Source organism: Notolepis coatsorum (assembly GCF_963971535.1).
Source record: "Notolepis coatsorum genome assembly, chromosome: 20".
NCBI lineage: Eukaryota > Metazoa > Chordata > Actinopteri > Aulopiformes > Paralepididae > Notolepis > Notolepis coatsorum.
The window spans coordinates 16907225-16930583 of NC_140184.1; the positions used below are offsets into that span (position 1 = coordinate 16907225).

The following is a 23359-nucleotide window of genomic DNA, read 5'->3' on the forward strand; positions in this document are numbered from 1 at the left end:
CTCCTATGACCTGTACCACTCCTAACGGTGACCTCAGGAGAACCTTCCACTCTCCTATGACCTGTACCACTCCTACCGGTGACCTCAGGAGAACCTTCCACTCTCCTATGACCTGTACCACTCCTAACTGTGACCTCAGGAGAACCTTCCACTCTCCTATGACCTGTACCACTCCTAACTGTGACCTCAGGAGAACCTTCCACTCTCCTATGACCTGTACCACTCCTACCGGTGACCTCAGGAGAACCTTCCACTCTCCTATGACCTGTACCACTCCTAACTGTGACCTCAGGAGAACCTTCCACTCTCCTATGACCTGTACCACTCCTAACTGTGACCTCAGGAGAACCTTCCACTCACCTATAAACCCCAGAAGCTTGACCCCATACAGGCAGAAGCCGGTGCAGAAGGCGTTCCACAGCGTCCCCACCACAGCGTACAGCAGGATGGCCCCCAGGTTGTCGAAGAACAGCCTGGCAGGCATGAAGTAGCCGGCGTCGCCCACGATGGTGGGCAGGAGGAAGAGGAAGAAGAGGCCCGGCTCCAGCTGGTGGGGCTGCTTCTTGCTGGCCAGGAGCACCACCCCTCCCAGGACCAGCCCCAGGAGGATCAGCATGCAGCTCTCTGGGACCACTTTGGTGAACCGCTGAGAGAAGTGGAACACTGCAGGGGAAGAGAGAAAACACACACACACACAATTAGACATACACACACAGTTAGACATACACACACAGTTAGACATGCACACACACACACAGTTAGACATGCACACACACCACACACACACACACACAGTTAGATATGCACACACACAATTAGACATGCACATGCGCACACACACACACACACACACAGTTAGACATGCACACATACCATACACACACACACACACACACACACACACACAGAACACACAACACACACAGTTAGACATGCACACACACACACACACACAGTTAGACATGCACACACACACACACACACACACACACACACGCACACACACACACACACAGAGATAACATTTGAATACTTTATTTGGTTCCACAAATTATATTACATAAACAGGGAATCAAATATATCGGGGCCAAGCAGCACTGAACACTTAAGGGACACATAGCACCTCCTTCTCCACGCGGCTAAGCTGCCAATAATAGACAGAGCAATATTTGGCAATTTGTTTGGCTTCACACACATTCTCACACACACACACACACACATACAGAGAGAACACACACACACACTAGGGGTGGGAATCACCAGAGGCCTCATGATACGATCACGATACTTGAGTCACGATACGATAGTATTGCGATACGATACTAAATATATTGCGATATGCTGAGTATTGCGATATTAATATTGCGATATATTGCGATTTATTACCTTTTTTCAATTGCAAAGTAAAACTTTGTCAACATGTTTTATCTAATAAAATAAAGTCTTCAGTCTGTTTATCTCACTTCAATCATTTTTATTGCAGAACATGGTATTTTCTCAAGCAGACAGATGTAAACACTGTAATCTGTGTTGCATGTACCTGTTTGTATTACAGTCATATACCAACTTAACTGAATGCACATGTGTGCGTGTGTGGACTACTGTACTATTACAAGTATTGAAATGAACAATGCAACTTCCTTATACAAAAAATTATAATAAATAAAAATAAAATAAAAATTATTTTTTATAAATAATTAAATATCGATACAGTATCGCCACGCAAAGTATCGCGATACTACTACGTATCGATATTTCCCCCCACCCCTAACACACACAGTTAGACATGCGCACACATACAGAGAGGACACACACACACAGTTGGAAACTGCGCATGTAACCCAGGTTTCAGATTCATAACTATTTAGTCATAGGGACATAAATAGTTAATGCCATTGAATAAGAACATAAATAGTTAATGCTATTATGTAAGAACATAAGTAGTTAATATTATTGGGTCATATGTATATTCGTATGAGATTAGCAACTTTGGCCAAATCCTTTGAATTGCTGCACTGCCCTTTAAATTACTTCATGACGTAGATAGATGTCACGACAGCCACGCCTTGCTTTACGGCAGGTGAGTCTTGCAACACGCAGATGAGATTACAGAAACCATGGAGATTGACGCAGCTGTATGTTGCTGGATACCGAGATGAAATAGCATGATAAAAACAGTTACCAAACAGTTATAAAAGATTCCCCCAGTTACAAAACCGAAGAAGCGTTGCAGTTAAAGTAGCCTGCGGTTTTGGTGAGTTTCATCAATATTGTACAAAATCGTTAGCTCAATGCTATAAGCTAATAATGTAGCTTCATCCTGAGTCATGCTAGCGAAGCTTCAAGCTCAATTTGGTTAAATGAAAACTAGAAAGAAACCATTTCAGAAGTACTTATAATTGTATTGATATGCTGTACGATAACAACATGGTCTATATACATTTTGACTGTTTGAGAGTTTAATATGGAACGTGAGGAATGTCCCATATGCTAGCGCACTTTAGCCTAACTTAGCATGGGACAGACGGACATTCCCACGTGCTGTGATAAGGTAGCCTACTTTAGCTTAGCATAGCTAAAAGTAGCCTAATTGATTATTCATTCTGAAAGCAATGAAAAGATGATGAAGCGATAACAGATGGTAAATAGCTTTTATTTTCTGAATGCCTGCTTGACACAGGCCAGGTTTTTCTAGCACCCCGTTCCACCCTGGGAGCAGGGTGTGATCCACGGGGGGAGCTGGGTGAGCTATAGCTCCCAGATCAGACATCAGCTCCCCTGGGGGTCTCTAAAGCTCCCCTGGGGGTCTCTAAATTACTGAAAATAAATGCTATTTTTGCCATGCATTTCTCATTTTTCTGTAATTATCTGTATCATCATCGTGTATAATGATAAAATTATGCTATTTTGATGTATCATTAATGATTTGCGCACTAATTCACTGTAATAGACAAAAGCATAAATATGCACTGCAGATATACCCTATATCGGCACTGCAGATTTACCCTACTCGTAATAGATGGCAACATGCTATTCTTGCGTTTACCATTCGGAGCGTGGCGGCGCTGCAGCCTGCAGGCACAAATCAAACTTCATCAAACAAGCGTAATGTCGAAACTTAGTTAAATGAAATATCAAAGAAGTAAGCCTTCTTTTACAAAGAAGGCGAAGCAGCCTGCTGCTGGGACTACTTCTGTCACATGCAGATTTTGAGAATTGGGCAAATCTTCACCATCAGGTCGGTGGCGATAATGTTGCATTTGCCTACTACTATAATAATATTAGACTCGATGTGTTTGGCCGTGGACTTGTTGTTCGGTATTGGTTCATCCGTGTGTTTATGTGTAAATAGGACTGTTGTGTGTGGATTTTAGTGTTGGATCAGAGGGGTTAATCTGAGCATGTGTATTTTAATATGTGCGTCTCCATCATGCCTGCAGACCTGTGTGGTGTGGACTATGTGTGGTTCTGTAACGTTACTCATACCCAGAGTCATATTCTATGACTCTGTTCATACCTATAGCCTAATAGGGCCCGTGTCGACCGGGGACGTTTTATGAGTTGTCAGCTCCTGTCTGTCATTCATTTCTAAATGCTATGCCACAGACGCTGCCGGCGCGTTCCTTTTCCCAGCGCCGCGCCTCGCGTTTTTGCGGCAGTCGCGAGACCCAGGAAAAAGCGCTCCGAGCTCTTTTTTTTTTACTTTTTTTTGTCCCCACACCCCCCCCCCCACACCCGGGAGCTCCCCCGAAAATCATGGTATGGATCGCACACTGCCTGGGAACAGTTCCAAGAGTCCCGGCTGACCACCCATCACCATGTGTGCCCACGCGGGACGAGGCAGTGTGCCGGACCGATACAAGATGGCGAGCCAACCCACTGAACCTCTGATATAGATATTATATGCCGGCCTGATCTGAATACCCCTGTTGCTCAACTCCTGTTGCCTCAACAGTCTGGTAGGATTGAGAATTGCCTTCCTCATTCCCAGTGAGGGAGTGGATCAGGAATTAACGAACTGATTGAACTTGAGTCATAAGAACTTCCAAGGACCATATCCTTTTCTATGACACAAACTGGTTGAACGAGAATACAAGGACTTCCAAGGGCTTCGACCCCGTTCTCCTTTTGTTATTTTGATATTGTATTTTGTATTTGATTTGATTTGATATATGGATACTGATACTCCTCCTATAAGAAGGGAGAATTAAAGGGTAAATACTAGGGATGCTCGATATTGGCTTTTTTACCGATACCGATATACCGATATTGTCCAACTCTTAATTTCCGATACCGATATCAACCGATACCGATATATGCAGGGTTTCCCCCCCCCCCCAAAAACTGAATAATTTCAGGTAATTAACATTACATATCTCTTGTCATGTAATTAACACAACATTATGCATACTTTGACAATAAATAAAATAATAATTTGTTCTTACTTGCTTGCCTGGATAAATAAAGGTTAAATAAATGTAAAAAAGAAATAATTTTTTTTAAACAGATACCGATATTTTCCGATATCACATTTCTATGCCAATATCGGCCGATAATATCGGTAGGCCGATAATATCGGACCTCCCTAGTAAATACACCCAGTAAGATACTTGAACCACTGATAATTCTCCATTAAGAAGGGAGAATTAAAGGGTAAATACACCCAGTAAGATACTTGAACCACTGATAATTCTCCTTTAAGAAGGGAGAATTAAAGGGTAAATATGCCCAGTAAGATACCTGAACTACCGATGTTCTCCATTATAGAGGACTCGTTAAAGGGTCTATGTACCCAGTAAGATACTTGAATCTCATTGATGACATATTGATTATAGTTGAATCACTGATGGTTCTCCTGTAAAGAAAGATGGTTTAAAGGATACATTCACCTAATACGGTATTTGCATTCCTATAACCTTGAACATTTCTATTGGTACTTAAGAGTTTAAAGGGGCATTTCACCTAATAAGGTACTTGCATTCCCTGCACACTTAAAGGTTTAAATTAATATGTTTAAACATTTACCTATTGAAATGATAAACTGTCTGATATAGAGTTTACTGATCTGCAATTGCAGAAGAAAAGATAACGAGTTACTCATGATAAAGGGATACATCCAATATCCAACCTTGAACCTAGCTTTAGCTAGAGATAACCTCAGAGACATCTGAACCAACCCTAATGTGTTGATCCAATCGACCTAGGACTTGATATCGAACTAACCCTCCCGAAAGAAGGAGTGGTTAATGAAAGAACCTAAAAGGGATACTTCGCACTACTACCTTGTACTTCGTGTCTGTATGTATTATTATTGTCTAGCTAGCGTGCTTGAAAATAAACCACTGGTCATTGTTATAACTCTGTCTCTGGTCTACTATTCCTTTAACTGTGTATATTACTCCTCTCCTCATTCGAATCTAGAACTGTGCCCGTGGTGAACAGCTTACCGTTAGTGACACAAGTGCTACACGCAGCTTGTAAAATAAACTACAGAAGAAAAACATTGCATAGTAGTGTGGTAGTGAAAGGGTTAACATTCTGTAGTGTGGTAGTGAAAGGTTAACCATCTGTAGTGGGGTAGTGAAAGGGTTAACCTTATGTAGTGTGGTAGTGCAAGTGTTAAACTTCTGTAGTGTGGTAGTGAAATGGTTAACCTTCTGGAGTGTGGTAGTGAAAGTGTTAACCCTTTGTAGTGTGGTAGTGAAAGTGTTAACCCATTGTAGTGTGGTAGTGAAAGTGTTAATCATTTGTAGTGTGGTAGCGAAAGTGTTAACCCATTGTAGTGTGGTAGTGAAAGTGTTAACATTCTGGAGTGTGGTAGTGAAAGAAAGGGGACCTGCATTGCTATTCCTAGCACTATTTGGGCAACTTTACACAATTCCTGTGAGTCTATTGAAGACATCTGTACGTTTTTTTTTTTCAAAAAAATGCATTGTTTTATATTGCTTATCAAGTACTCAAAAGCCTAATTTCACAGCATCAGTATTTCAGGCTGTGATGGCCTGGCTCCGCCCATAAGCACTGAGTGACAGTCATCCACACAGTCTGCGACTGGTAGAGAGAGAGAGAGAGAGAGAGAGGGGGTGGGATAGAGAGAGAGGGGGGAGAGGGATAGAGAGAGGGAAAGAGAGAGAGAGAGGGTGGGATGGAGAGAGAGAGAGAGAGATAGAGAGAGAGAGAGAGACTGAGAATGAAACACTGTGTAAACAAGCACACGCAGATGCGGGCTCTCTCCTCTCTCTCTCTCTCCCTCTCCCTCTCTCTCTCTCTCTCCCTCTCCCTCTCTCTCTCTCTCTCTCTCTCTCCCTCGCAGAGTGCAGTCGAGGTGTCGGGTTTCACTATCTGCCTCGCTGTTTGAGGAAGTGATTTCCACTAGCTCTGCTATCGCTGTGTGGGCTGCCTAGGTTGTGGGCGGGCATTGGCTCTAACCACAGAGCCAATCGGATCACTATCCACTTCCCCAGCGCCACGTGACCTCACCATGCGCGTCAAATCAGAACGACCTGATTAAAATGGACCAGGAAATTAATGACCTGAATGACGGCAATCCGCCAATATGGTATTTAGAGACAAAAACACATTGATACTAACTCCTATTACTATAATACAATGCTAGAGACTAAAAAAATACATTTATAATGCATGTCACCTTTAACATTTGTAGTGTGGTAGTGAAAGTGTTAATCCTTTGTAGTGTGGTAGTGAAAGTGTTAATCCGTTGTCTGTGTGGTAGTGAAAGTGTTAATCATTTGTAGTGTGGTAGCGAAAGTGTTAACCCATTGTAGTGTGGTAGTGAAAGTGTTAACATTCTGGAGTGTGGTAGTGAAAGTGTTAACATTTGTAGTGTGGTAGTGAAAGTGTTATTCCTTTGTAGTGTGGTAGTGAAAGTGTTAATCATTTGTAGTGTGGTAGTTAAAGTGTTAATCCTTTGTAGTGTGGTAGTGAAAGTGTTAATCCGTTGTCTGTGTGGTAGTGAAAGTGTTAATCATTTGTAGTGTGGTAGCGAAGGTGTTAAACAAAAACACAAGCTACACCGCTATCCCTTCTACTATTAGGACTCCATTAGCTAAACCATCATCATTTATGCCTGTCACAAATACCAGCCCTTGTATACTTTTGGCAAGCTAATATACCGTACTTTTCGCACTATAAGCCGCACCTGACTATAAGCCGCAGCAGCTAAATTGAATGATGTGTACATATATAAGCCGCACTGGACTATAAGCCGCAGGTGTTTTAATGTTTAATTACCATATGTAATTAGCATTGGGACACAATACTGTCGGACAAATAACAAGAATTAACTCATTTACAAGTTGTATTAAGTTTAGCAAATAAGGGAACAGATAAATAACATTTCAATGCAGTCAAAAAAGCAATATTTAGATTTTTACATTTTCGGGTTTGGTCACGTTGAGTCACATATAAGCCGCACCGTTATATAAGCTGCAGGGTCGAAAAATTGGGGGGAAAGCCGCGGCTTATAATCCGAAAAGTACGGTAGATGAAATTATCAAGAATGAAGAAGGACCAACATATTGCAATCTCAGTGCAAAGCTTTAAAAGGATATGAAGCATAAAATTAAGGGTAATTCAGAAATCCCAATCAGGGGAGCAGATAAAGATTGTGGAACAGTGATTATGGATTCAGGAGACTATCAGACTAAAATGCTTGCTCATCTGGAAACACAGGCCTCCATCGGAATCCGGTAAATTAAATTAAAGAAGAAATCGACAACCTCTACAATATGCATTACATCATGATTGGACTTTAAAAAAAAATTAGTTAGAGTATCTCACTGTTGAGTTCCCGAGGAGTACCCCCCTGAGACCCATTGTCTCTGGAATAGGCTCTGTCACTGAACTACTGTCAAAATGGGGGTTTCTTTCGGACATTGTCACTGTCTGTTCCCTCTTTTGTGAAGGATACCAAGGATGTATTAAATGTTCTCACTGACACCAACTATTGTCTGGACAGCTCAACAATTTGTACAAGCCTTTACACCTGTATTCCACATGAGAACGCAACTCTCAAGCCCTACCTCCAAATGAGTTCCTTTTGGACATTCTCAATCTTGTACTATCTAAAAACGATTTCAAATTTGAGGATCATTATCATCTTCAAGCCAAAAGGACAGCAATGGAAACACTGGTAGCATCATTAGCAGTGGCTCACAGGGAAGAAAACATCATCTACGATACTACTACAAACCCCTTCCATGCCAGAATTAAGCTGCGGAAAATACATTTGGATGACATTCTCAGCTTCTGGGCAGATAGAGTTGAAGAGCTCAACGAGTTCCATGACTATGTTAATTCAAGTAGCTCCTTTTTAAGATTTACTGTAGGACATCAACATACAATTTTCTAGATGATCTGATGATTTTCAAAACTGACAGACTGGTCAAGAGCACCATCTACAGAAAAGCAACACAGTTCTTCATGGCTCAAGTAACCATATAAAACATCTGAAAACAAACATACCAAAGGGTCAATTGTTGCCCTTGTAGAAAAGCTTATGTGAAGCAAAGGTTCAATAAAACGGCTATATGCACAGGAAGCATTGGATATGCAATGGCCAAACATTACCAAGAAGCCACAACGAAGCATAAAGACACTGGAGAGCCATGGTTGGCTTCACATGGTTGCCTAGTTCACAGAATCGTGCACAGGGTAGTGCCAGTGTACTTCAACAACTACTTCAACCAAATCAGGGACACCCATGCATACCCAACTAGGCGTAGCTCAACTGACTTTGTGCCAGTCAGATTCAGGAGTTGTATGGGGAAGGAGTCAATTTTGTATTCAGCAGCTGTCTTTTGGAACAGTCTGCCCAGTGACCTGAAAATCGTAGTCAATGCTGTGTTAGATTCAAGTCCAGCCTGAAGACATGGCTCAAAAGGGACTATAATTAACCTAGACACTCAGCAAAACGGCACCCTTGGATGTTTATGAGTCTGTTATGTATATAAATGGTAAATGGTATATGTGATGTGTTGTGATGTCATGTCCGTATGATGCATGTCTAAGCATCTCATTCCCCTACCCTGCTACACGCTACAAGGACCACAATGGAAATAAGCTCTGAGCTTTTTTGTGTTCATCCTTGACAGTATCTCCTGACTGTGCTTTCTGTCACATGTTATTTGTATATTGTCAAATAAAGTCCTTCATTCATTCATGATAATATATGTCTGTTGCATATTCCATGCTTCGTGTTCAGACAACCTTTGTTTCAGACAGAGTTGTGTCTGGTCCACATACGTTTTTCCACTAGTTCAGGTCAGTTTGTACACTACAGAGGTGGTGCTGCTTCTACAGCTTCTCTTTAATTCAGGCCAATTCAGGCAGCTACACGTGTGGCAGATGCAGCCAGTGCAATAATATGTGTGAAGTTTTACACACAACCGCATACTGGAAAAAAGCTTTCCATTAAACAGTTCATTAACTGTAACACCACCTCTGTACTGTATAAACTGACTTGACCTTGTAGAAAGGATTATATGGGCCTGACATGACGCTGTCTGAAACAAAGTCTGAACACAAAACAGCTATATGCACAGGAAGCATGGAATATGCAACGGACAAACATTATCATAAGTCTCTCTGGCGTCTTTATGCTTCGTTGAACTAGAACATGTGTCAACTCCAGTCAGAGGTGGTAATACAGCAAAGCTACTCTCTCAGAGAGAAATCTTACATGCTAAATGGCCCCTGCTGGTTTAAATGATAACCATAGATTGAAATGTTTTCCTCAAAATGTACTTAACTTAAAAAAAAAGATTTGACATATGCAGCTCAGCAGTGGTGGTTGTGTTTTACCCCCTAGAATGGACCCATTTTCTGGATCCTGTGGTCATGACTGTTGCTTGCGAGGGTTGCGATTGGTCAATTGCTGCTAGCCACTATATTGTATGTGTTTTTGGTTTGTTTTTGGTTTTATTTTGTATCTTGTATCATTTATTCACTGTTTTTATATACTTGTTTTAAATGATTGTTCTCTTTATTCTTTTTATTTTGTGTCTTTTTAAATCTCAACATCATTGTAAATTAGATTGATTGATTTCTCTATTTAGAATAAAAGCAATAATGATCATTTTATGGCCTCATAAAGTCAGAGCACCTTCATTGTCTATGTACTGTAGCAGCCTCAGATTATCCATAATAATAATAATATATTTAATTTGTAGAGGCGTTTTATAATTGTAGAACACATCTCAAAGCGCTACAGTGTAAAATAACATAAAAACTAGCGAGAGTAAAAAAAAAATGAACATAAAATAAGCAAGACAAAAACTAGTAAAGGAGTAAAAATAACATGGAATATGAAGGGCTAAAACTAGTAATCGAGTAAAAGAACATAAAACATCCCAGTGACACATGAAGGGTTCTGGAGGGTTCTCTCTGCCTCTCTCTGATGTCTTGCTTTAGGAGAGAGTGGTGCTGACAGAATGAATACCGACAGAATTTTCCTGGGGAACAGGAAGAACATAATTATGTGAATTCTCAAAATGAGTGGCATACCCATTTAAAGGCCTGGAAAACGTACATGTATGAAAAATATCACGATACTGGACATCACGTATCAATATAATATGGTGACTCAAGTATCACAAATCAATACACTAATACATGATACACACCCCTAGATAAAACACACAATGAACTTGTTAATCACAAGTGCTATATGTCCTGCTTTCTTAGTTTAGCTATCACCTCATTTCCCTCGCTGGGAAGGTAGACATGCACAATACAAAATACGATTAAGAGATAATAAAAATAAACACACACACAGAAGAATAGTCATCGACTATGTACATTAAGAAATCACGACAATGAAGGGGCGGCTAAGTGGTGCAGTGGGCAAGACGCTCGCCACTAACGCAGGAGATGCTGGGTTCGAGCCCAGCTCTCTGCGTTGCTACCAGCTTGGCTGGTCGTTCATACTAACACAATTGGCAGTGTTATGGGTGGGAAAGCTGGTGGGTGGGGATTGGACGTTGTGGACAGCGACTCCTACAGGTTGGTTGGTGCGCCTGTACAGCAGAATCAGGAAGTAACGGGGGCAGCGTGAGCCTCCCACGCGTTACTCCTCGCCACTGAGAGATCGCGCTGTACAGGTGAAAAGATGCGACAGCTGCATCCTCGTGTACCGGAGGGGACACGTGATGCAAGGCTTGGTCCTCACTGCAGCCGACCAGTGGGAGGCATAGTCTAGCAACGTTCGAGACAGGGGAGGGGAGAATTGGAGAGGCGAAATTGGGATGGGAGAAAAATAGAAAAAAGTGGAAAAAAAATAAATCACGACAATGAGATATTAGATCATGAAATAGATCAAGTATCAATCTAAATAAATTCTTGTGATAATAATGTGAAAAGGCTATCTTTAATATTCAAATTTCATTGGAATTTGCCTCAATTCATTCAATGAATTCAATTCATAGTCTAATTATATTCTCAGGGAGAATTGACCCATCTCAAACCCTGCCCTCTTTTGTTGATCACACACACACACACACACACACACACACACACACACACACACACACACACACACACACACACACACACACACACACACACACACACACACACACACACACACACACACACACACACACACACACACACACACACACACACACACACACACACACACACACACACACACACACACACACACACACACACACACACTACTGCAGTAGGTACTGAAAATGAGAAAGTAACACACTTCATAAATCAATGTGCTGTATTATACCTCTCTCAGATCCTCTGTTAATACGTCAGTCTGATGTCTTTAATAAGGACTCTTGCATGTTGGCACCATAGCAACCGTAACTATAGAGCCGGGCTTTGGCACAGCAACCAAGTCTGCTCTGCAGTTATCTGAATGTGACCAGCAGTTTATAAAGAGGGGATGAATCAAAAAGCTCTAACGACTAATGGCAGGAGGAAGTGTGTGATATTGAGTAAACAAAAGAAGGTCGAATCCCAGGTATGTAAGCGCATACATGTGTCTGTGCATGAACGTATACTTTAAAAAATATATCATATTTTAAGTGTCCTGGTTTTTGGGTTTGAAAATATGGTCACCCTAGGACAATGAGATGTCTGGAGAGGTAGCCATCCTTGTTTGGGGACCACATGAAGAAAAAAAAAACCAGACTAGGCAAGCCTGGCTAAGCCGGACTCGGCCATGACACCGGTGTACCGTGCGTGTTTCAACAATGGGGAGCCGGCCAGCAAGCCAGTTAGGGACATTCATTATTGTAGGCCAGCCCTCTGGGGCAATGGTGTTTAGGGACAGGAAACTATTAGATACAGTAAGTCACAGAATACACTCCTAAGGCTCCTACTGGGCTAGTACTGGGAGGGAGGGAGGAGGTAGGGATCAGGAAGGTGACATGATCCCTTTCGGCCTGACAAAGATATAGTGTTACAGGTTGGCAGCAGCCTAGTGTTGTTCCCACTACCGCTGAACACGCGGAAAGACACCTGTTGCTTACTGGGGACTAACGCTGGCTTCATACTAACTGTATCACATAGAGGGACCACTGCGTCCTTGGAAGCAGAATGTGCTAAATGACAGGGCGTGAAAAAAAAACGGCAAGGAATATGAGAGAGAGAGAGAGAGAGAGAGAGAGAGAGAGAGAGAGAGAGAGAGAGAGAGAGAGAGAGAGAGAGAGAGAGAGAGAGAGAGAGAGAGAGAGAGAGAGAGAGAGAGAGAGAGAGAGAGAGAGAGAGAGAGAGAGGGATGGAGACACAGACATGTATGATGTTAAAATGTGTTAGCAGCAGAGCAACACAGCAGCTTCCCCTGGTACTGCATAGGAAAACACAGAATGGAACCAAGTCCACAGTGCAGAGAGGTTGCCAAGCCTCCAGCTCGCTGTTAAGCCAGCTTGCTGTATTGTAAGGGCCATGTGCTAAGTCTCAGTTTCAGAACACACACACACACACACACACACACACACACACAGGAAAAAATCCCAATGTAGCCCTATATAATCTTCCATTGCTAATGCGGCATCAAAGGCATCAAAAGTAAAATATAGTGGTTAAAGAAGTTGGGATTCAGTGCTATTCTTTTCCTCATGGCGTGTCTTGCCAACAAATGCAATGCCATAGCTCACTGACCACAGTTGTCATTTAATGATAATCACCCTGCTAATTGATTACAATCACCGGTCGTTTGCCAACCAAGATGTCTATGAGTTTAGTAATCACCCAAATGCCGTATCGCTTGAATCCACAGTAGCAAGGAAGAAGAATGAACCATTATATATATATATATTAATTATTCTTCCTTGCTACTGTGCATTCAGTAGTTTTTTTTTTCTTGTCAAATACAGTGAGACTTGCAGTTACATGAATTTGTTTGAATGCAGTGGAAGAAGTCATTATGAGACATCCGAAACAACCATAATCTACAAGTCATGGATGTGGAGTTTAATTTGAACAGCCTGTTGCATGTTGAACTAATGATGACTGTGTGTGTGTATACCAACGTCCCTGAACACGCAACCTCTGCCTGGAACATGTTCGTCAAGGTCTGTCGTGAGTCATCGCAGTGCACAGAGTTGCGCATGGCCTCACAACACAGGTGCGCACGCACGCACAGACACACGCACACACATACACACACACACACACACACACACACATCAGACACACATCAGACGCAAACACAGTGATACACGTGAGTCAACATGAAAGGGCATCAAAGAGCATGAAAATACACAAGCACTCCAACAGGCACACATGACATGACACACGTACACATACACAAAAACAGGTACACACACACACACCTACACATTCACACAAAGCTGCTACCCACGCTCCTCTTGTCCTTCAAACACTAATTGAAGCTCCAATAATCATCAACTCCCATCACCCACACACCGTGCCAGCAGATCCATTATAGGTCCTCTCTCTCCACTGAAAAAACATATCTTTTCTACAGTGAACTCCTCTTGGAGGCATGACTTTCTATACAGAGTGTCCTTTTCACATTCTTCCACAAAGGTGCAGGGATGCTTCTGGCACATCACAGAGGAATGCTATTAAAGTCTGAGTGAAGATAATTAACTGCTGGAGAGCAACGCTGCGGGCAGAGAAAGAGAGCAACAGCTAATGGAGACACAAAGCACTTGAGAAAGCTTTGCTCTAGCGACCGTAGGGGCATTTTGACTGCAGGTGGGCAAGGTTTTCGCAACGGAGATGTGTCAGTCTGACATGCTCCCTGAAGAGAGAGAAAGAGAGAGAGACAGACAGACAGAGAGACAGAGAAAGATACAGAGAGACAGAGAGAGAGACAGAGAGATACAGAGACAGAGAGACAGAGAGAGATAGAGACAGATACAGAGAGAGAGAGACACACAGAGCTGTTCATTAGCCTAGCAGACAATAGAGCTGTTCATTAGCCTAGCAGACACAGAGCTGTTCATTAGCCTAGCAGACACAGAGCTGTTCATTAGTATAGCAGACACAGCACTGTTCATTAGCCTAGCAGACACAGCACTGTTCATTAGCCTAGCAGACAATATAGCTGTTCATTAGCCTAGCAGACACAGCACTGTTCATTAGCCTAGCAGACAATATAGCTGTTCATTAGCCTAGCAGACACAGCACTGTTCATTAGCCTAGCAGACAATATAGCTGTTCATTAGCCTAGCAGACACAGCACTGTTCATTAGCCTAGCAGACACAGCACTGTTCATTAGCCTAGCAGACAATATAGCTGTTCATTAGACCTAGCAGACAATATAGCTGTTCATTAGCCTAGCAGACACAGCACTGTTCATTAGCCTAGCAGACAATATAGCTGTTCATTAGACCTAGCAGATAATATAGCTGTTCATTAGCCTAGCAGACACAGCACTGTTCATTAGCCTAGCAGACACATACTGTAGCTGTTCATTAGCTTTGTTTGATCACAGCCCTGCCACTTGAGACTCAACATCCTCCTGGCCACCAGCAACATGGAAACAGGAAGCTCATATTAGTGCTGCGGCCACTAGTAACACAGATTATTTTACAAAGTGTTGATCTGTCCAACATGGACTCAAATAGTGTCTATCTCTCTCTCTCTTTCCTGTAGGCTACTGAAACCAGCTAATGAATGGGCTCCATCCCGAGTGGCAGCAGATTGGGCTGGGTGGCCAGGGAGGACCGGCTGATCTGATCTGAGAGACTGGTTCCATTTATCGTCATCATAACTTCTCATCACACAGCTGGTATAGGAAGTTCATTAAACTGAAATGAGGGAGGAGGAGTGGGACTGTGGGAGGCAGGGGTAATATGAGAGAGAGAGAGAGAGAGAGAGAGAGAGAGAGAGAGAGAGAGAGAGAGAGAGAGAGAGAGAGAGAGAGCCCACTCTTGGGACAAGTTAGTGTCTAAGAGCCTCTGTTCTGTGATCAATCTCCAGCGCTACAGTAACACGGTAGGTGTGAATATAGGTCGACGTACACTGAATAATAATCCTTCACATATAGCGTTGCATGAAACCTCTGTGTATTACGGCGTCTGTTGTTCAGTGTACTAACACAGAGCTGCTTGGCATATTAATATGCAGTAGGAAAGTCCCAGGTTAGCCAGCTGTATGTCTCTGGCTGACAGTGATCTCCCTGCATTATGAAAGATACTGGCTTCTCAAATAACTGCTGAGAGAGAAGATGGGCCAGAAGCTCTAGTTCCCATGTCTTCCGCTGTCTGTGGGTTGGTGCGGCACCGGTTTTATATAGTTCTATGGGTGGCAGGCACGCACACACACTCACACAGACACACACACACACACACCACCTGGTACAACCGCCCACGCCACCCTCAGCTGAAACTAGAGATGGAGGGAATGAAATCAAGATGTTGAAATATTTTAAAGAGAGAGAGAGAGTGAAGGAAAGAGAGAACGTGAGAGGAAGGACGTAAGAGAGAGGGGAAGAGAGATAAAGGAAGGTGGTGTGTGTGCCTGTGTGTGAACGTAGACATGGCTGGCTTTAATATGTGTGCCAGTGGTAGAAACATCTCTGATCCAGCCCCGGCGTTTTGTACAATATACTGTAGATCAACTGCTTTCACAGTGAGAGGCAAGCTACTGGAACTCCCAGAGTCACATGCACGTGTGTGACGTGACTTAATTCTCTAGGAACAGATACCAGTGTGTGTGTGTGTGTGTGGTGTGTGTGTGTGTGTGTGTGTGTGTGTGTGTGTGTGTGTGTGTGTGTGTGTGTGAGAGTGAGAGAGTGAAATAGTGAGATAGAGAAGGGGACTGCAGATGGTTAGAGAGTCTGAGTTGTGTGTGAGAGAGAAAGAGGGGGAGAGAGAGAGAGAGAAAGAGAGACAGAGATCACTAGGGCTGTCTTAAATACTTCGAAGCTTCGTTCGATGGCACAAGCTTCGAAAAAAAAATCGAAGTTAAAAAAAAAATATATATATATATATATATATAGGCCCTATATTAAAAAATGTTAATACTTTTTTTTTTTTTTGCCTCCAAAATCTTGCGCCTCCATTCCAATGAAACGAAAGTAAGCGGCGCCTTTTCCCGCCTCCATTCCAATGAAACGAAAGTATGCGGCGCCTCGACTCCACCTCTCTACAACAAGCACATGGAGATTATCTGTGTTGAAAACAACAAGGACATGTGCAGCAGACATGTCGACGAAGAAGCGAAGCAATGCCGTTTGTTATTTAAGACTATGTCGGACAGATTTGTGTTCATTGTGCTGCTTTTTTAAAGTGTCCCGACCCATATAAAAATATGTCTTAATAAAACGTGCTTAATTAAGTCGAATTCTGCCTTTGTCTCTATCAACTACATATAAATATTTATATAATTGTTTGCTTGATAGACGAAGGTTGCAACATAATTATGTAATGTCATGTCGTTGGCTGTGAGAGCAGCCCCACTGCACCCAGGCAGCGCAGCCGAGTGAAACCTTGTTGGCTGCGTCACAGTCACGAAAGGGGCTACTTAATTAATTAATCCAATCCACTTTATTTATAGAGCACATTTAAAAACAACAACGTTTACCAAAGTGCTGTACAAGTCCCACAACATTTTTTTTTATTTTTTTTTCGAAGCTTCGAATTAAAATTGAAGCTCGGCCCCGAAGCTTCGATTGCCAAAAAAAGCTTCAAAGGTCAGCCCTAGAGAGGACACAGTCCTCACTTCACTAACTGAGGCAGAGATCACACAGTCCTCACTTCACTAACTGAAGCAGAGATCACACAGTCCTCACTTCACTAACTGAAGCAGAGATCACACAGTCCTCACTTCACTAACTGAAGCAGAGATCACACAGTCCTCACTTCACTAACTGAGGCAGATATCACACAGTCCTCACTTCACTAACTGAGGCAGTCCTCATGGGATTCATTAATTTTCACTTTCTCAGGGCAGTCTGTCAAGCATATCGGCTGTAATAAAAAGGCTTAGGCTGGATTGATTAGGCTAAATGCACATAATGTGCCAAATGTCCCAAGATCAACATTATATGACTTATTATTACTATTCTTTTTATTGCACAATCGAAGCGGGCATGGCCAACCGCATTTCACTGTATGCCCTGGTATGTATGTGATGAATAAAACGCTTGAATCTTGACCTGTGCTGGGGAAGCTACTCTGAAAGCATAGTTTTTGCTAACAATTTGCTACCAAAAACTAGGCTACAGCCCCAAATAGTTTGATTAACACATCACTCCCTGCAATTGAGAATATCCAACACAAATGGAAAATGTGGTTAGAAGTGGTGGAGATAATAAAAGCTAGCATATAATGGTAGTGTCTGGTTAGGAGCGTGGGATAATGGATGGATTATCCAATGGGGGGTCCGGGAGGGGGGGGTTCGAGCTAGAGCATATGTGTGTAGGGTATTAGATAGCAGGTATTGGGGGTATATCCTGTATAAGACATTTAACTATATGGTGATTTCATTGGATGTGCACTGTTAATAATGCTTGTATATCTTATCGTGTGTTGTCATGTTTGTTTATATGTTTGTTTAAAAAATAATAAAAAAATAAAACACAAAAAAAAAACTGTATAAAAACAGATGTAAAAACAGGTGTGTGGGGAACAGGTCAGGGGTCAAGGTCCCCCGCACTATATTACGCTGTTGTACAGTCTGATGGCAGTGGGGGAAAAGGACCTCCTGTGCCGCTCAGTCCGTGAGTGCAGGGAGATTAGCCGTCCGCTGCGACTGCTGCTCTGGCCCACCAGGGTGTGGTGGAGAGGGTGGTTGGTATTGTCCATAATGGCCAGCAGCTTGCGAGAGTTTTCCGAGACAGTAACATTAAATTAATGTAACTTATTCTAGTCTTACCAATAGCAATAGATTTTAGAACACCTAGATTTATCGATAGCAATAGTGATATAACGTTAATGCAACTAAACGAATGCCTTGCTTTGTTAATCATAACGTTGATGCAGTAGCGTATGTCGTTGTGTTGGCTGTAACGGACATGACAATAACATAACACTGAGTACACATTAAAATTGCGATAATCGATTCTAAAATTTTCAAATCGATGCAGTTGAATTTTCCCCTTAGGATCGATGCATTGCGATGCATTGTTACACCCCTACACCAAAGTCACTGGCCCACTGTGTATGTGTGTGTGTGCTAACTTGGCTAGCGTTATCAACAGCAGAAGTGGGTGAAAGCGGTGTGACGTAATTGGCAGAATTGACTGTTAATCAATGGTCTACCTGACACGCAAACTCATAAACAATGTTTCTGTACTGGAGGTGTACAGTATTTCAATAGGCAACCCTGAAAGGATAATTTTTCTAGAAGAGCAACACTAGCCAAAACATAGGCATTGTATGCATAAAAGGGGCAAAAGCTAAAGTTAAGTGACTGTTACTTTTGTAGCAGTAGTTTGATTTGATAGTTTATTTGATAGGGACAGCACATGTTAATGAACATCAAGTACAAAATACAAAATGTAAACATGCAGGGTTGTAGCAAGAGCTCATTTACACCAGGAGACGGCAAAACTTTCAATAAATAAATAGCCTGCTTAGGGTAAAAGCATTGTGACAATCAATGATAAAAACAACAATAAGAAACAAGTTACATAAACTAAATCAGATAAAAAATTATCACAGTTCTGGTTTGCCTTAAGATGCAGTTTAAGATGAGTCTTGAACATGGAGTATGTGGGGCACTCTCTAATCACAACTGGTAGGCTATTCCAGTAGTTACCACCTTTAACAGAGAACACAGTTTTAGCAAAGGTAGTATACCGAAAAGGCACCTTACAGTCCCCTCTACTGATGGCCCTGGTGGTAATGCCAGTGTCTCCTTTTTGTTTAATGTCACTGCCTTTTTTATTAGGCCTAGTTGTTGGCTACAACTTTGCCACAGTAGGCATTAATCACTTAATAGTTCAAATGTCTGTGTCCCATTCCCGTTTGCACACGCAGATACACGCACACAGTGGGCCAGTGACTTTTGTGGTATGTGCTATTGTGTGTCCCGTTCCCGTTTGCACATGCACGCACAGTACAAATATACATTTATATAAAAAAAAACTCTGTTACTTGAAATATTTTCACTGTGCTCCTAAATATTTTCACTGTGCTCCTAAATAATTTTGTGTGCTCCTAAATTTCTTTGTGTGCTCCTAAATTTTTTCATTTAGGAGCACATGTGTTCCTTGGGAAAAAGGTTAGCGTAGAGCCCTGCCCATACCATAGCCATATATGAAGGCTAGATGACTTACCCACGCTGCTGGCCAATGGAGACGTTGCCACATGGATCTTGCCACAGGCAGCATGCCCACTCATAACATGAATGTCTATGGTGCATCAGCAGGGCCGGACTGGGGAAATAATTCATACCGGGAGATATAGCGCGAAATATAGCCCCAGTCAGGCCACTTTTTAAGCGGGGGGTCTGGGGGTCCCCCACCAGGATTTTTTTTGTTACAAAGACTTAATTTCCTGCATTCTGGTGAATTTTAGTGCATGTGAATCACAAACTAATGAGCCAACAATTGCTTAGTACAATGTACTGTTATGAACCTCAAATAAAACTGTTGTGGCACTAGCAATGCTACTCTCTCCACCTTCAAAAAGAAAAAAGCAAGAGCACAACATATTTGTCTATTTACTATTATAATACAGTTAACCACTCTCTCCACCTATTCAAACAGAGCAAGAGCACAATACCATATTCACTTTACTGATGCACTACCCATCAACAGTTAAAATAGCCCTTTACATAAACATTAAATAACAGACCTTTCATTATTACAAAACTACCTGGCTCACTGCCTGGCTGTTACAGTATTCTGCAGAGTGCCATCTGCCATTCCATTCGCCGCCTCCACTGTCAAATTGTCAATCAGTTGTATCGCCTGGTCCCGCCTCCACCAATCACAAGCGGCAGCACGGCTCCATTGTGTGTGTGTGTGATCCGAGGGAGAGAGTCAGATAGTTCTCCAACTCTGTCGCAGACAGTGAAATCAGGGGTGCAGTCGTAATATGGGCGAAGGCATACATGTTCCCTCGGTTGCGCACAGAACAGATGATACACCTCGTCTCATCCTTCCAGTCGAGAGATCAAGCAACCCCCCACCTACAGGGCTTGTATTTGGTTGTCGGTATCCTATTATTATGCAAAGTCTAGGTGATAAGTGCCGGCGACAAGTCATTTTTGTGTCGTCGCGCCGGCACTTACCACCTAGACTTTGCATAATAATAGGATGCGCGCACTTCAGCCTCAGTGACGAAGCCCAAACGTCGTTTGACCGCGTATGCCCAGCACTGCACCCCTGAGTGAAATCCTGGTTGTTCCCCACCCACCTAGGTTATCTAACTATCGCGCCGCGCCGGAAAAAAATTTATTTTATCTGTGCAGGCCAGGCCACCGGGAAAACTCCCGGTGCTCCCGATGGCCAGTCCGGGCCTGGGTGCATGTACTGTACTATTGAAATAACCATAGCTTGCTACATTTTCAACCGATTTTCAAACGGTTTGGTTTGTTATAAACATCAGAGATCATACTGCATACTTATAATGGACTTTCATATGAAAATAATTTCAATACAAGCATCCTGAATCATAGCTATGTTAATAACGTTTGTAATAAACCAAACCGTTTGTAAATCGGTTGAGAATTTAGCAAGCTATGGTTATTTCAATAGTACATGCACCATAGACATTCATGTTATGACTCGGGTGGGCGTGCTGCCTGTGACAAGATGGCCGCCAGTGAACTATGCTGGAGACGCCACCTTGCACCATCTAGTTATATATATCTATGGCCCATACTGTACTGTATGAACTCTGAACTCTGTTGCTTATACTGAGTTTCTACCCATCTACTGCCTTCACTGCCTACGGTCTTATACTGTAATCATAACCAGATCAACCTATGTCTACCCATATAACACTGTATGATAGCCATGTACAATAATACTATCTATATCTGCATATATTCCTGTCTATATATATAGCCTATATATATATATATATATATACACACACACACACACACACTGTATACTATATCTGTATATATATCATACCTACTCTTATTAGTGTACATTATAATTAGCATATTACTCAGTAGCTTCATTATATACATTACATTTAATCACACTGTATATTGTTAATGCACTTTACTGTTACCTTGCACTCTGGTTAGATATCAACTTATTTTCATTGTGCTGTACTTGAGCTGTACGATGACAATACATTTGAATCAAATCTAATCTAACTAAAGCTACTTTGTAAAAAAAAAAATTTTAATGACATACTGTAGTGCGGAGATATGGCCAATATATCAGACCACAATATCTTTCTTAGCTTTGATGGTATAACGGTACAAATTACAATGTGATAATGACTTGTATGTCTTTACCTTGTAATACAATTGTCATGGTGCCATTTCATTTCATTCATATATTTTTTTTCTTTTACAATAGTACTATATCGTGGACGACGGTATAGTAAAACTCCTTTGCATGGATCCATGATAGTATACCTAATTCGGTTTACCTTCCAGTCCGACTCTCAATTGATGACAAGTGCAAGCATCACAAATAACTATCTGGGTCACAGAAAAAAATAAGTGTAAGGAACGTTAACTTCCTGTTGTATGTGCATTCATTGCACAATATTAACATTGAAGCAAATAGTTGAACTGGCACCTTTTTAGACCATTTACCAACTTGCTCATAACACTGGCCTGTGTTCTCTTAGGTGTCACTCAGAGCAGAATCGCTTATTTATATGACACGAGTATATGTATCTCAAAGTTCTTCCTCTTTTCTAACGGGATACTTCATAATGCGCATAAAAAAAACATGGATGGAAACACAGCTATGTAGCAGACTAGCAGCTGACTGTTTGTAACGCTGTTATACAGGAGGATTCGTCCCACTCATTCAAGCCAGGGTCACTTTATCTCTCTCTATATATATAATCTTGTTTTTGATTTGTTTTTGTGTAAAGCACTTTGTAAACATTGTTTTTAAAATGTGCTCTATAAATAACAACTATAGTAGTAGTAGTTTAGTATAGTTTATTCAGTCATCATCTCACACAATACCATCATTTAACAATATTTGATTTTACCTATATGTCCCTATGCCATAAATGTCATGTATGTTGTGTATGTCATAAATGTCTATATGAAATGAAAATGGGGGACCCTAATGGAAACGAGACAAACGTCTTTCTCAGGTCTGCATCCCCTTAACAATTGTATGTATTGAGCCGTACTGTATTGTACCCATTCTGCAATCTGTTAAATAAAGTTTTCTTTCATTCATTCTTTCACAGTGACTGAAAAGGTACAGACTGAAGCATAATGGCATGCTTATATCCATGACTGTCCTATATTCTTAACAAAAATTAAGACTCCAAAACAGTATTCTAAAAGAAAATAGCAACAACAACAAAAACAGTATAATCATTTGTCCACTTACGGATCTTGGCCACACTGGCCAGCAGAAGCCATATGGCGATGATGTAGGGCGTCTGGACGTAGCTCCATTCCCACTGCACTATTTTGAACCCCCCGCCGTGATGATGCAGCTCGTCCTCTCCTCCGGTGGTCGCGGCGCCGGACGGTTCTTCTTCTTCGGCCGACCTGGCCAAGGCGACGCCGGGTCCGGGAGGAATATAACCGTATTCCTCCTCCCCGCCGCCGGGCTGGAAGCGGGACGCGGTGGTGGTGGGGGACGGAGGAGGCAGCAGCCCGAGCTCCGGTGGTTGAAGCGACGCATCTGTCACGTAAAGGTCACCGGCGGCCGCATCAGCTTCCCCGGCCGCTGACAGGAGCAGCAGCAGCAGCAGCGGCGGCAGACTCAGGACGAGCATCTCTCCTGGTACTACA

General features: G+C 42.2%; 1 protein-coding gene across 1 annotated transcript in view; it reads right to left on the minus strand.

The window, feature by feature from the left end:
• Nucleotides 1-23359, minus strand: part of slc9a5 (solute carrier family 9 member A5) — a 119090-nt gene extending 95731 nt beyond the window's left edge. Inside the window, exons 1-2 of the mRNA XM_084337251.1 lie at nt 22950-23359; nt 361-663 (exon numbers count right to left, since the gene is read on the minus strand). Coding sequence (XP_084193377.1) covers nt 361-663; nt 22950-23343 — 697 coding nt within the window. The 5' untranslated portion in view covers nt 23344-23359. The remainder of the gene's footprint in view (nt 1-360; nt 664-22949) is intronic.